This window comes from Malaclemys terrapin, chromosome 3 (assembly GCF_027887155.1).
Source record: "Malaclemys terrapin pileata isolate rMalTer1 chromosome 3, rMalTer1.hap1, whole genome shotgun sequence".
NCBI lineage: Eukaryota > Metazoa > Chordata > Testudines > Emydidae > Malaclemys > Malaclemys terrapin.
The window spans coordinates 199753749-199769555 of NC_071507.1; the positions used below are offsets into that span (position 1 = coordinate 199753749).

At 49.6% G+C, this 15807-nt stretch overlaps 1 protein-coding gene across 1 annotated transcript in view; it reads left to right on the top strand.

The window, feature by feature from the left end:
* Positions 1 to 15807, top strand: part of XKR6 (XK related 6) — a 319540-nt gene that overhangs the window by 276277 nt on the left and 27456 nt on the right. The window contains exon 2 of the mRNA XM_054024103.1: positions 6210 to 6406. Coding sequence (XP_053880078.1) covers positions 6210 to 6406 — 197 coding nt within the window. The remainder of the gene's footprint in view (positions 1 to 6209; positions 6407 to 15807) is intronic.

Here is a 15807-nt window from a genome sequence, read left to right on the forward strand (position 1 = left end):
TGGCAGAGAGGCAGGGTGTGATGTACTTGCGGAGGAGGAGAGGGGGTATCAGCAGGGTTGCGGGAGAAGAGGTGCAGGGGAGGAGGGGGGTGCGGGAGGAGAGGGCTGGGGGAGGGTACAAGGGGAGAGGTGTGGGTGAAGAGAGAGTACAAGGGGAAGGGGTGCAGCGAAGGAGCAATGGGGGTGGTACAAGTGGAGGGGCTGCGAGCGGGATGGGGGGTACAAGGGTTGAGAGAGGCATGCGCTGACAGCTGCTTCCCCAGATCCGTACAGGCAGAGCCGAGAGGACAGACACTGACCCCCAGGTGCCCGAGCCGCGGGGGTCCCCGGCAGGGCAGTATCCCCCGTTGCCCTGCTCGGAGCCGGCTCTGCCTCTCCCCTCCCAGGGCAGGCAGCGCGGGGCTGAGGTGGCAGCGGGCTGGGTCTGGGGGCAGGAGGTGGCGGCGGCAGCTCCCTGGCAGCTTGGGCTGCCCAGTCACTCGCCCTGTCAGCGAGAGAGCCGGGATCCGCGCCCCTTGCCCAGCCCGGCGGCGCCCTGCACAGCCCCCTCGGGTGGGGAAACACCGCGCCGCCCTGGGGAGACTCAGAGCAGTAGCGGCAGCAGGACCCGCCCTCCCTCCCTGCATCCCGGGACCCACTTCCCTCCCTCCCCGGCTCCTCACACCCAGGCTGGGCTGCAGTTCAGGCTGCCCGGCTGCTGGAGAGCCAGAGCATCATCGCCCGGAGTTGAGCCCCTCTCGCCGCCGCAGCCGGGCTCAGCTCCGGGGATGACGCTCCGGCTCTCCAGCGGCCGGGCAGCCTGACCTGCCGTCCAGCCTGTGCGACTCAGGCTGCCATGAGCGCCATCTAGTGACTGCAGCCAGAACTGCAGCGTTAGTTCCAACTCCGCCCGAAAGCCTCAGCTGACAGGGAACATCTTGGTTCAGGGCCGGCTCCGGGTTTTTTGTGCCCCAAGAAAAAAAAGGGGGGGGCTGGAGTGCCGCCCCTTGGAAAGTGCTGCCCCAAGCACACGCTTGGAGCGCTGGTGCCTAGAGCCGGCCCTGGAGACAATATTGGTCAGCATGATGAGCAGTGGTATCAGCGCCCCTGCAGCCTAACTGTTGTCAGGTTTGTTGTAGGCACCATGAATGAGGAGAGTTTTGAGGAGGGATTTGAAGGAAGACAATGAGGTGACTTGTGGATGTTTATGGGGAGACTCTGAAGCCCGGTGGATGGGGGACAGCATGGTAAAAGGCACAAAGGTGTTTGAAAATTTAATGAGTGGGTGATGGAGGCTGGTATTATCAAAGGTGGGAGTCAACATCTCGGTAGCAAATGAGAGATGATCAGTAGGTGGGAAGAGCAGTGGTGATATTCATGTGAAAAGAGAGAGAAAGTTCCAAGCAAGTATGGGCTGAAAGTTACAACTAAATCTAACCAGACTCCATGAGCCTCTCAGGATTTGATCACGAGTATTGTGCTTTCTTAAAGCCCCAGCTCCTGGAGTCATGGGATTATGTGGGAATCTCATCTTACATTTAAATAAAAAAAGTTAATTTCTAGTCCTCATGGCTGTAGAGAAAAGCTTAAACATGTGACTTCTATAGGCTCAAAACTCAGAAAGCAACTGATATATTATTTAAAATCTCATGATTTCTAAGTCCATCATTATTTGAGGATGGGGGGTTGCTGACTCATGGTTTTTCAATACTTTGGGTCGGCATCAAATGGGGACTGCTAGTTGTCACTGCTACTCTCCTTCAGGGCACTCATAGAGAAGACTTTTAAACCTCCCTGACTTTGGACCCCTAGTTAGACAAAGTAGAAATAAATGACAGACAGTGGAAAGTAGTACTTTGTCTGGCTGTCTGTCGTAGGGATTTCTTAGCGTCTCATTTCCCAGGTAAATAGCATGGTAAAGGCCGTATTGAACTTCAGGGAATGTGCTGTCCTTCTCCTCTCCCTGTTTCATAGATGTTCTGTTGGAGGAATTCCTTGCTTCTGCCTTACCTGGGTTTAGTTTGAGCCAGCTGCTCTTCATCCAGGTGCTGATTTCCTCTCGGCTATGTGACAGCCTCGGGATGGTGCTGGTCACGTCTGTGGAAAATGAGATGAACCGCGGGGAGTTGTTGACGTACTGTTGGCCTACAGTGCCACCCCACCTCTCCAAGTGGGCTCTGGTAGATACTGAAGAGAAGGGGCGGAAGGATGGATCCCCATGGGACCCCTCAGGAGAAGCTTTAAGGGAACAGGAGCACAGTAGTGTGAGACATTGGGATATGGCTTTTATCTAGTGCCAGGAGAAGTTCCTCTCTGAGGGGGACCAAGGCTTTCTTCATGCTGTGCCACAGTCTGAAGCCCAGTTGGGAAGCATGCAGGAGCTTGGCAGAGGTTACGTATTGCTGAAGCTTGGTTGCTGCTCTTTTCTGGTTGATTTTTGCACAGGGGTGGGAGTCTGGAGAACGAAGGAGCAGCTGGACAGATCTTCTGCATTGAGTGTGGGTGTCTTCAGGGTTGGGCGAGGTCTAGTATTTTTCAGGGAGGATGGCCGGTTCAGTGCTCTGAAAGGGGTGACAATCATTTCCATTAGCAGTGGGCTCCGTTGTTCTTGGCTGCCTTTCACGAGCTAGCGGGGTCGTGGGTCTGTGTTGCAGGTGGTGGCTTGAATGTTTTGCAAGGTTTCGAGCATGTCCAGCTCTCTTAGGGCCTCTGCAATTCCTGATCTCCAGAGTCTACGTGAGCAGCAATGCTGTTCAGTGTTTTGGGTTCTATGGAAGAGCTAATTATCACCAATAGTCAGGACCTGAGGGTTATGTCTTACCCAAGAGACAGCATTACTATGCGGACACTCTGCTTTGTTACTGCTCAATCTTTATTCATACCAGGAATCCTTACTGGTTTAAATTGAAGCCACTTGCCTAAGAAAGAACCACTCATGAGCAAAGACTGTAGGATCAGATATTCAGAGCATCTGTCTATCTATATAAGCTGGCCATCTGTATAGTCTAGTCTCCAAGCATTTATGCTGCACTCATCTCCATGTATAACTAAGTCATCTTGTCCCCTGCATGGGGCATCACCCGCATCATTTCCTACAACACCTGGGTTTCCCTTACACGGGGAGCCAACTCCTGCTCACCTTACACACACAGTAGCACTGTGGGGCCAGATCCTGCCTTTAATTTATCAGAATAACTTCACTGTGGTCAACGGAGTCACTCCGGATTGACACCAGGGTAACGGAACAAAATTCAGCCTATTCATGTCACACGCGTAGGGAGACCAGAATTTGATACTTCTTGGTCTCCTGTCCAAGTCCTGGCCCTGCTTAGTTATGAGAGTGTGTAGAAGTGGGACGTGAAATCCCTCTCTGCCTTATGGAGCTGTTTTGGAGCTCCAATCAAATGCTGTTTGGCTAACTTTCTGGTTTTCAGGGCATATGGCTCTGACTTTTAAAAAAAATGCTCCTTGGAGGCAGGGCTGTAGTGAATTTGCCTGGCACATTTTGGTGCTACTGCAGCTTAAGTAGTAAGTAATAAAGATGGTAATTGTGCCAACAGGAATTCTGGGACGTCTGCCAGAGCAAAGCGAACAGCCAGCCCTATTTGTGTTTAAAGAAAGTTGTCTCTAAACCCTCCCCCAAATTAGTTATATGTTGTGATGTCCTGTTGGGACCTGTATTTAAAATATTAACCAAGATTTGCAAAAACAGGAGACTAAAGTTAGGTTCCTGGATGCATAATTAGGCTGTTAAATAAATAGCGTGGTTTTCAAAAGCGCAAAACACTCAACAGTCAATTGCAGCTTCATGGTGCTCAGCACTTTTGAAAATTGGACCATTTACTTTGGTGCCTAAATATAGATTTAGGAGTCTAACTTTAGGCTCCTGTTTTTGAAAATCTAGGCCAATAACAACACATCTGGGGTGAAATTACATGGTTAGTTTTTCTTTTCTTTGGGTTTCTTTAACTATATCGGTATAGTCAAAGCAGGAAACACCTCTCTCTCGCAAAAATGTATGTAGATGCTGCTATATTGGTATAACTGTTAATTGTATAGTTAATTCTGGCTCAAGAAAGAGAATTAGCTGAACTAGTAAAAGGTCATTCTATACCAGTATAACTGCATCTATACTAGGGCTTTTACCAGCATATCTATGCTGGCAAAAAAATCACATCCCTAACTGATATAGTTATACCAATATAACTCTTTAGTATAGTCCAGTCTTTATCACGATTGTACCGTTCAAAATTAAAGTCCCTAATCAGTTAGTGTCAGTGCAAAAGGTAGAGGTTTTGGATGCAGACAAAGAAGAGGTTTTACCAGATCCAATATAAAGAGAAATGTATTTATGGACCTAAAAGAAAGTTCAGGGAAATCAATTTTAAAATAAATGAAATGAAATATTCCCTGAAGTATTTGGGAATCAGCCCTCACTCCCTCCCACACCCCAACCCTTTGCCCCAGACCAGAGCACCCTCCTGCACCCTGAACCCCTCATTTCTGGCCCCAGTCCGGAGCCCACACTCCCAGCTGAAGCCCCCACCCCCTTCCGCACCCCAACCCCCTGCCTCAGACCAGTGAAAGTGAGTGAGGGTGGGGGAGAGCGAGCAACGGGGGGATGGGATGAGCGGGGGGGTGGGGCCTCAGAAGGGGCGGGACAGGGGTGTTTGGTTTTGTGTGATTAGAAAGTTGGCAACCCTACTTGAACTGTCTGCACACTGCAGAACGACAGAGCTTGGACCCACATCACAGCAAGACTTGGGCTCTAACTGTCCCCCCGCCCCCCACTGCAACGTCCTAAGACCTGGGTGCTTGCTGATCTGAGTCAGACTGATTTGTGTGTGGACGGAAGGGGGCCTTGGGCCCAAACCTGAGTCAGGAGGCCAGGCTTAATGTGCTGTGTAGACACACTCTCTGAGTGCACCCCCTCAGGTCTTAGACCTCATGCCTTTGCTTCTCCTGAGGTGAAATTCTTCAGTTCTTCCCAGGCCTCTGTATCCTGTCTATCAACCGTCCTTACCCTGCACATCTGAGTTCTGGAACCAGCAGTTCTTCCCCTTGGGTGTCTTAGGCTAGGTCTACACTACCCGCCTGAATCAGCGGGTAGAAATCGACCTCTCAGGGATCGATTTATCAAGTCCCGTTGGGACGCGACAATCGATCCCCGAATCGACGCTCTTACTCCACCAGCGGAGGTGGGAGTAAGCGCCGTTGACGGGAAGCCGCAGAGGTTGATTTTGCCGCCATCCCTACAGCATTTGGTTTCCCTTCAGAGGGAAAAGAAACACTCCTGAATTCACCATTGTAGTTCAGACACAAAACATATAAAGAAAGAAAAACCCCTTTCAGATGGCACATTTCAAATGACTGTTTGAATCTGAATTTTGTTTTTAATGTTTTTTTTCTGCTGAATCTGTCTAAGACCAGGGTTGGCCAGTGGAGTTCTACAGCGTGACTTGTGGTTGCTCTCACGTTTAACATGGAGGTGCAGCCTGCTGCAGATCTAGGTCCCTGGATGTGGTGCTATGTCTTAATCCAAAGCTGCGTCTTGACCTGAGGTCCTTGGCACGCTGTGACCTGTAGTCTTTGCAAGCCACTCCTCTGAGTTAAAGGTGAATGTGGCTGCACGCTGCTCCATCCAAGGGAAATTAGGTCGGCTCATTGGGTTCTTGGGAAGCATCTAAAGTGGCTTTTAGTCAGCAAATATTAGGACTTCCCTGCCTGAAGAGAAGGGGAGGATTCTGCCAGGACTATTCTATTCTGTTCTTATACTGCCCCAGTCACTATAGTCTCTGAGCACGGCCAGCCGTGCATTAAATAATGTGACTAGCATTTGCCACGTGCGATTTCCTCTCTCACACTTTTCTCTCCAATGGGAAAACTGTGCGAGGTTTCTTTTTGCTTGTTTGTTTGAATGGACTTATTTGGGATTGGTTTATTTTATGTCTGCTGGGCTGGGCACTGGCTACAGAAGTCTTGGCTGTACAGAAAGTGGTGATGTCTGAGGTGGTTTTTAACTCTTGTGGGAGTTCATTTCACAGTCTTGGACCGGCCCCAGAGAAAGCTCTACATAGAACACGACTGGGTATATAAAGAGCTCTCCCTCCTGCTCTGAGCTATTATCCTTTACTGGCCTACTGGCTCTAATTCCATTGGTTGCTATTTGACCCCCCTCAGCTGTTGTCGCCAATGACTGATGGTTGGCTTGTTCCTTCCCTGTGCCGCAGGTATATCCGAACCATGTACCTGGGGATCCAGAGCCAGAGGCGGAAGGAACACCAGCGGCGCTTCTACTGGGCTATGATGTACGAGTATGCAGACGTAAACATGCTGCGCCTCCTGGAGACTTTCCTGGAGAGCGCGCCCCAACTGGTGCTACAGCTCTGCATAATGATCCAAAAGAACCGTGCAGAAACATTACCATGTAAGTGGCCCTCGCGCCCGCATCCATTTTCTCAGCCTCTGTTGGATGTTTTGTTGACCGACCACACTACATAACCTGTCGTGTAAGGGGCTGGCACTTTGGACAAAACTCGTTTCAGCTCCATGCTGCACTTGCTCAGTAAATTTCTGCTCATGCTGCTGGAAAAAATACTCTACTACTTCAGTCTTTTATAGACCAGCATGGTCGTGAGGAATGATCACAAGGCTGGGCACCAGGAATTCCTTAGCTCTGCTCCGAGCGCTGCCACTTACTTGCTGTGTAGCCTTGGGCAAATCACATAACCTTTTTCTGCCTCAGTCTTCCCGCCTGCATAGTGGGGACAATAAAACGTATCTGCCTCAGAGGGGTGTTGTGAGGATTAACTGGTAAATGTTTGTGCCGTGTTTGGAATGTGTAAAAAGCTATATAAAGTACTACGTTTCATAGATACAAACAAGGTGGTCACCCTTAAAAAGTCAACTTTTGCCATGAGTTCAAACATGCTTTTTGGTACCACAGTCCTGAACTAGTCTAAGAATAGGGGAAAACTGTATTATCTCAGACACCATGTGTGCTAACCATTGGCAAGTGCTGCCATTTTCATGCCAAGCATTGTATATACAGGCAGCAAAACCTGTCTTAAGCAACACTTAGTTGCTTTAGTATATGCAGAACCAAATTCAACATTGGCATAAGTGGTTCAACTCCATTGACCAGTTTGCTGCATTGAGTGGGCTGCATGTTTTGCTAACATCTGCACTGCAAAGCTTGGTGAACGAAGAGTTTGCTAAGCATGCCACATTGCTTGCTAAGGTACAAGATTGGCTGGCACTTTCTCAATCCAGTTGTATATACCTTTTCCCCTCATGCAAAAATAAATGAAATACAAAGAGAAACCATCAAGAAAGTAACATCCAAGATTTGTCTCAGAGACAAAAACCAAAGGAAAGGGAGGTAATATTAAAAAATGACTGTGTAGAAAAGGTCACCGTCTTGCTCAATGTATTGGCTCCCTGGGGACTTTTGACTCCTATCTGCTGACTATAATTTTTTACTGCTGTTAGTGCTGCAGACCCAAGCCAGCTCGGGGAGGGTAAACTGGATTTGATTCTGCCGTGGGCCCATGAACAAAACTGTCAGCAAACACCCCTGTTTCCCCCTCCCATTCACATGGGAGGTGATCACTTACTCCCAAACCCATGTGGCTTTTTGCAAGCCATGCTTCATCATCCATGCTTGGATTAGTCCTGTAGGCTGTGAATCCACTGGAAATCCCGACTCAACCCTGTGCACCCCTGACAACATACGTGGAAGGATTCTCTCTCTCCACGCTTTCCTAAGATCCACCTCCTCCTTCTCTGAAATGGCAGTCTAGCCGGATCAGCTGCTCGGCCACGGCTGCAGTCTGGCCTCTTGTTTTGGTAAGTCATTTCTGAGCCATATAGGAGGGAAGCCAGCTGGTTCCAGGTCCCTCCGTGGCCTAGCCACACCCTTTTCTCTGCACAGGGCTTTAGACAGATGTTGCTATTTTCAGAGTCCCTTTTTAGTTCAGAGCCTCCCTAGAAGGCTGCCATTCTGTAACCCACCCTATTACGCCTAAGTAGCCTGGCAAAAGTGGGGTGGCTCTTCCCTATTACTGGTGCAGCAATAACTGAGCACAGTGGAGGAGGCAGCTAAATTCTCTGTCTTTCAGGCTTCAGCCAAACCATTGGTACTACTTGAACGTGCCACTGTACTCTGAAAGGTGCCTTCTAGAACAGATACTGTGGGCTTATGGCATTTCAAATGACTCCATATCGGATCTACCTCATTTACAACTACTGTAAAAGTATGCTTTTTCTAGCTTCCAACCTTACATATTTACCCGGGAATCTGAAAGTCAAGCTGGGTTATGCATCGCCAATAGTCAAGGAATTTCAGGCTAAATCTCAGTTTCAGCAAAGTTAGTGTCAAAACCCCTGTAGATTTCAGTGAAACCAGGATTTAGCCCTTAATGAACGATGAGGTTGTTAATGCAAGAGTCAGAAGAGACTCTGGTTCACTCTCCATTAGCTGTGTTGATGGTACAGTGCTAATAACAGGCAAAGGTAGTAGCAACTAACTGTCGTCCGTAGATAGAGCATGCCGATATGACTGAAGACACATTGGGAAGGGGTTTTGACACTAAATTTTCTGAAACTGAGATTTAGCCTGAAATTCCTTGATTATTGGTGATGTATAACCCAGCTTGCCTTTCAGATTCCCGGGTAAACATTTGAAATGCCATAAGCACAGAACCCCACAGTGCCGTAAGATTATTATGGTTTTTGGCTACTACAATGATGGGCTCTATATTAGCACCTGGATGGATGAATGGATAAAGAGAAGATGTTGACATTTCTATATAGACACTTTCCAAGCAAATCTGCACTTAAGCAGTTTTTATATTTAATTTCTCATGTGGGTCCTATTGACTTAATAGGATTTATAGAAACCACTGATGCCCTTCCGTTGATGTCATGAGTACTTCGGGTAAACTTTTTGCTGGGAATTTGTTTGACCAAGGCTACTGTATTCTATACAAGTAGCATTGTATGTCTATTGAGGGTAGCCTTATCCTGCAAAACTCTGGCAATTGCTGCTGTTAATCCAAAGGAGATTTTCAGTGTAAATCTTAATTTTGCAACACCCTGTTGAAATCTATGGGTCATTATGTGGTACATGCACTATACTTCTCCTGTAATAAATAGTATGTAACCTAATGTGTATTTAAGAAGTGAACAGCAAGACTTACAGCAAGTGCGTGGTCCACTTTTCAAACCAGAATGCCAAAAGTTAAGGCGTTTAAATGACTACTTAAGCATCTAAACTGCGGGTATGTCTTCACTGCAGAGTCAGCCCAGGTGAGCTGCACCCAGATTAGCCTAGCCCAGGTGTGTGCAGCCACACTGCAAAGCCCTGCCCAAGTTACTGAGGCCTGATCTATACCTAAAAGGTAGGTCTACCTAACTAGCTCGCTCAGGTCTGTGAAAAATTTTGCTCTGCCTGCGGTATTTAGGTCAATCTAACCCCCACTGTTGACTTGGCTACTGCCTCTCTAGGGGGTTGATTCACTACAGTGATGGAAACCCCCCTTCTGTCGCTGTATTGTCTAAACTACAGCGCTACCGTACGGTTGCTGCAGTGGTGCTGCTGTAGCACTTATAATGTAGACATACCCTAAGTGCGCAGGGGTGCTGCACTCCCCCTGTGTGTCACTGGGACTTCTGGGGGCATATCCCATGGTTCTTTGTGCTGCAGTTGGCTGAGCCGCTCTATCATTCTTTGCCAGTGAACTGTGAGCGAACTTGTCTGTCCCTCTGGACACACGGTGGGAACAGAGGGAAGGCATTAGAGGACTGTACGCACTTGAGTGATGTAGCCTGCATCCTCGCTGCAAAGTGGGCGGTTACCAGCCTGAGTGAAAGTGGCACCCGGGCTCTAATGTACATCCCCAGCTGAGCCCGTTAGCTTGGGTTGGAAGCATCACCAAACTCAGGTAAGAGGTTTTCATCTGTGGATGACGGAGGTTCAGGGCAACACCCAAGTAAGAGCCAGAGGCTATGTCTGCTGTACAGAGCCCATGCCGGTATAGCTATGTTGACATAGCCCTTGTGACTGACCCAAACCAGTGGGGTACAGGAGTCTGTAGAGGGCAAATATACTGGTCACTGGATGAGTAGTTTTCTGTTCCCTGAGTGACCAGAGCAGGGGCTGCACTAGAGTAATCAGGAACCTGCTAGAACCAGTTAGGGCAGGCAGGCTAATTAGGACACCTGGAGCCAATTAAGAAGCTGCTAGAATCAATTAAGGCAGGCTAATCAGGGCACCTGGGTTTTAAAAAGGAGCTCACTTCAGTTTGTGGTGCGAGTGTGAGGAGCTGAGAGCAAGAGGCGCAAGGAGCTGAGAGGGAGAGGGTGTGCTGCTGGAGGACTGAGGAGCACAAGCATTATCAGACACCAGGAGGAAGGTCCTGTGGTGAGACTAAGGAAGGTGTTTGGAGGAGGCCATGGGGAAGTAGCCCAGGGAGTTGTAGCTGTCATGCAGCTGTTACAGGAGGCACTATAGACAGCTGCAGTCCACAGTGCCCTGGGCTGGAACCCGGAGTAGAGGGCGGGCCCGGGTTCCCCCCAAACCTCCCAATTGACCTGGATTGTGGGTTCTTCCAGAGGTGAAGGTCTCTGGGCTGTTCTCCAACCCACATGGTGAATCTCTGAGGCAAGAAAATCCGCCAATAAACGCAGGACCCACCAAGATAGAGGAGGAACTTTGTAACACTGGTGTCTGGGGTGGGATCTTGGGGTGCACAGCGCTGCGGAAGAAGGAGGGTGATTTAAAAAAAAGGAAAAACAACAACAACAAAACAAAACAAAGGGAGAGGGTTTATTTTTTTCACCACAATGGATGACGTAGTGCGGGCAATGATACAAGCTACGGCGGCCCAGCAGGAGGCTACCCGTGTCCAGACAGTCGCCCAACAGGAGGCAGTGCGGCTGCAGCAAGAGACTAATCGCCTGCTGATGGACCAGGCCGCTCAAGACCGAGCTATGTTGCGGGAACTGGTAAACCAGGTAAAGTCCCTTACAGAGCTGAATTGCGGCCATGATGGGACGCGGCTCATACGGGCCAGCCATTGGCTGCAGAAAATGACACTGGAGGATGATGTAGAGGCATACCTTCTGGCCTTTGAGAGGACAGCCCTACGGGAGGCCTGGCCTCGAGATCAGTGGTCTGGCGTCCTTGCCCCTTTCCTGTGTGGGGAGGCCCAGAAGGCCTACCATGATCTGCCTGAAGAGGCTGCGGCAGACTACCCCCAGCTGAAAGCAGAGATCTTGGCCAGATCTGGGGTAACGACAGCAGTGCAGGCCCAGCAGTATCACAGTTGGAGGTACCAGGAAAACAAAACCCCGCGGTCCCAATTGTATGACCTCATCCATCTCGCACGAAAGTGGTTGCAAACAGCATCCCGGAGTCTGGAAGAGATACTAGCGGTTCTGGTCATCGACCGATACATGAAGGGACTACCACCAGACCTTTGTGCCTGGGTAAGCCAGAACGAACCCTCCACCTATGACAAGGTTGTCACCCTGGTAGAGAGGCGAAGGACAGTGAGGGAGCTGACCCAACCAGTTAAGGAAGAGGCACCCCGGGTTAAACTAGCAGCACCAAGCCCTAAAGTTCGGGTGACTGGGCCATCAGGAGGGCCCGGGTGGAAAAAGAGAGAGGCTGAAGGCCCATCAGAGGCCACAAAGAGTCGGAGCACTGAGGGAGAAGAGGATTGTGATGTTAGACTGCCCAAACCAAGAGACCGGGGAACGCCTAGGGCTCCATACAGATGTTATGCCTGCGGGGAGTGGGGACACATAGCTGCACAGTGTCCCAATACTAAGGAGCCTATGCAGTGTAACCTGGGGAACTGGGTAGATCCATGCTCCCTAATCCACCTTGTGGGGGTCTCACTAACCCCACATATATGTATACCAGACCAATGAAACTAAATGGGGTAGGGACCATGGCACTGGTTGATTCGGGGAGTGCTATCTTATCTTATCTCAGGGAAGCTCGTGAAGCGTAGTCAGCTGCTGCAGGCTAAACGTACGGGGATAACATGTGTCCATGGGACAGTTAGTTACTACCCCACCATCCCAGTAAAAATCGAGATCCAAGGGAACAGTATTGAGGTAGCAGCAGGTGTAGTCCCTAAACTCCCATACCCGGTGCTCATAGGGAGGGACTTCCCAGGGTTTGGAAACTTACTCCCAGTAGGGGGATCGGAGAAAGCTGGGGACCCAAAAATTGGTGAGGCATCCACAGCAGACTGTCAACCCCCAATCTTCTCTGAAATATCCCCAGATTTGTTTTCCACTCCCAGACAGGGTAGAAAGACAAAAAGGGAAAGAAGGGCAGCTAAGGCCTTGGGACCCTGAATACTGACCCAAAGCCAGAGGGTCGCTCTTGTTGGTAGGCGGACCCGCACAGCTGAAAAGGAGGCCACGCAGGAGGGAGAAACACCTGAGCCTGACCCCCACCCTAATGCTTCTGAACTAGTAGAGGCAACAGAGACTGGGCCCCTAGATCTTGGGCAGATTAGCCCCGGGAGAGGAAATTTTGGACGGGACCAGGCAGAAGACCCAAGGTATGACAACATTAGGAAGGAGGTGACTGAAATAGATGGAGTCCCCGTGGAAGGAAAAACCCAGGGACCAGGACCCTACTTCATAATGAAGAAGGATCTCTTATACCAGGTTGCACCAGTACAGGGGCAGAAGGTACAGCAGATCCTAGTACCTCAAAAACACCAGAACGCTGTATTAAGTCTTGCTCATAGTCATCTTTTTGGGGGGCATTTGGGGGTAGAGAAGACCCTGGCACGAGTTCTACGATGGTTCTTCTGGCCCGGAGTACATGAAGAAGTGCGGAGGTACTGTGCCTCCTGCCTGGAGTGTCAGCTGCACAGTCCCCATCCCCACTTGAGGGCACCTTTAGTCCCCCTTCCCATCATAGAGGTCCCCTTTGAGCGAATAGCCATGGACCTAGTGGGACCCCTGGAGAAGATGGCTCGGGGCCACCAATATATACTTGTTGTTTTGGACTATGCTACTCGCTACCCAGAAGCCGTCCCCCTGCGGAACACGGCCTCTAAAACTATAGCCAAAGAGCTGGTGGGGATCTTTGCCCGAATGGGCTACCGAAGGCGATATTAACCGACCAAGGAACCCCATTTATGTCGAAGCTAATGAAGGACCTCTGTACGCTGCTCCATATACATACCCTGAGAACTTCGGTCTACCATCCGCAGACTGATGGGTTGGTAGAAAGGTTTAACTGAACCCTCAAGGCTATGATAAGGAAGGTGGTAAGTCGGGATGGGAAGGATTGGGACACCCTACTACCCTACCTTATGTTCGCTATCCGGGAAGTACCTCAGGCCTCAACTGGGTTTTCCCCCTTCGAGTTATTATGCAGGTGTCACCCCCCTGGCATACTAGATATCGCCAAAGAGATCTGGGAGGAGGAACCCAATGAGGGGAGAAATATAATAGAGCATGTAATGGAGATGCGAGACCGGATAGCCCGGGTTACCCCTATTGTACGGGAACATTTGGAGAAGGCACAGGAGGCCCAGCGAACCCATTACAATCACCAGGCAAAAGTGCGACAGTTGCAACCAGGGGATCGGGTTATGGTGTTGGTACCCATGGCAGAAAGCAAGCTTCTGGCCCAATGGCAGGGGCCCTATGAGGTGGTTGAACCCACGGGGGAAGTAACCTACAAGGTGCGGCAGCCAGGACGCAGAAAACAAGAACAGATTTATCACGTTAACCTTCTAAAACCCTGGCATGCACAAGAGGCATGAACAACGGTCCAAAAAGACCTAACCCAGGAAAAGAATCCTTCCAAACAGGTGAGAGTGTCTCCCGATTTAACACCAGACCAGAAGAATGAGGTGTCTGAGATGATCTTCCGGAACCAAGATGTGTGCTCGACAAAACCGGGTCGAACAACTGAGACATATCACCACATCGTCACGAACCCCGGGGCCAGAGTAACAATGAGGCCCTATCGGGTGCTAGCGGCAAAAAGGGAGGAAATAAAAGCAGAAGTAAAAAAATGCTGGAGTTGGGGATCATCGAAGAATCCCACAGTCGGTGGTCCAGCCCAATCGTGCTGGTGCCCAAACCTGATGGCACCACAAGATTTTACAACAACTTCCGGTGACGAAACGAAGTATCCCAGTTCGACGCGTACCCCATACCTCGCATAGATGAGCTAGTGGACCGTCTGGGTAATGCCCGGTACTTGACTACCCTAGACTTGACAAAGGGGTACTGGCAGATTCCCCTTGCAGAAGACACAAAGGAAAAGACTGCGTTCTCTACACCAAAGGGTCTTTTTCAATATACTGTCCTCCCTTTTGGACTACAAAGGTAAGTGGGGAAATGGGATCCTGGGAGGAAGCACAAGCAGGAGAGATCAAGAGGGGAGGACTCCTGTCTCATGCTGAGAAAGAGGGACGATGGATGAGTTATCTTAAGTGCCTATACACAAATGCAAGAAGCCTGGGAAACAAGCAGGGAGAACTGGAAGTCCTGGCACAGTCAGGGAACTGTGATGCGATTGGAATAACAGAGACTTGGTGGGATAACTCACATGACTGGAGTACTGTCATGGATGGATATAAACTGTTCAGGAAGGACAGACAGGGCAGAAAAGGTGGGGGAGTTGCGTTGTATGTAAGAGAGGAGTATGACTGCTCAGAGCTCCGGTATGAAACTGCAGAAAAACCTGAGAGTCTCTGGATAAAGTTGAGAAGTGTGAGCAACAAGGGTGATGTCGTGGTTGGAGTCTGCTATAGACCACCAGACCAGGGGGATGAGGTGGACGAGGCTTTCTTCTGGCAACTAGCAGAAGTTGCTAGATCGCAGGCCCTGGTTCTCATGGGAGACTTTAATCACCCTGATATCTGCTGGGAGAGCAATACAGCGGTGCACAGACAATCCAGGAAGTTTTTGGAAAGTGTAGGGGACAATTTCCTGGTGCAAGTGCTGGAGCAACCAACTAGGGGCAGAGCTTTTCTTGACCTGCTGCTCACAAACAGGGAAGAATTAGTAGGGGAAGCAAAAGTGGATGGGAACCTGGGAGGCAGTGACCATGAGATGGTCGAGTTCAGGATCCTGACAGAAGGAAGAAAGGAGAGCAGCAGAATACGGACCCTGGACTTCAGAAAAGCAGACTTTGACTCCCTCAGGGAACAGATGGGCAGGATCCCCTGGGAGAATAACATGAAGGGCAAAGGGGTCCAGGAGAGCTGGCTGTATTTTAAAGAATCCTTATTGCGGTTGCAGGAACAAACCATCCCGATGTGTAGAAAGAATAGTAAATATGGCAGGCGACCAGCTTGGCTAAACAGTGAAATCCTTGCTGATCTTAAACGCAAAAAAGAAGCTTACAAGAAGTGGAAGATTGGACAAATGACCAGGGAGGAGTATAAAAATATTGCTCAGGCATGCAGGAGTGAAATCAGGAAGGCCAAATCACACTTGGAGTTGCAGCTAGCAAGAGATGTTAAGAGTAACAAGAAGGGTTTCTTCAGGTATGTTAGCAACAAGAAGAAAGTCAAGGAAAGTGTGGGCCCCTTACTGAATGAGGGAGGCAACCTAGTGACCGAGGATGTGGAAAAAGCTAATGTACTCAATGCTTTTTTTGCCTCTGTCTTCACGAACAAGGTCAGCTCCCAGACTGCTGCACGGGGCAGAACAATATGGGGAGAAGGTGACCAGCCCTCTGTGGAGAAAGAAGTGGTTCGGGACTATTTAGAAAAACTGGATGTGCACAAGTCCATGGGGCCGGATGCGCTGCATCTGAGGGTGCTAAAGGAGTTG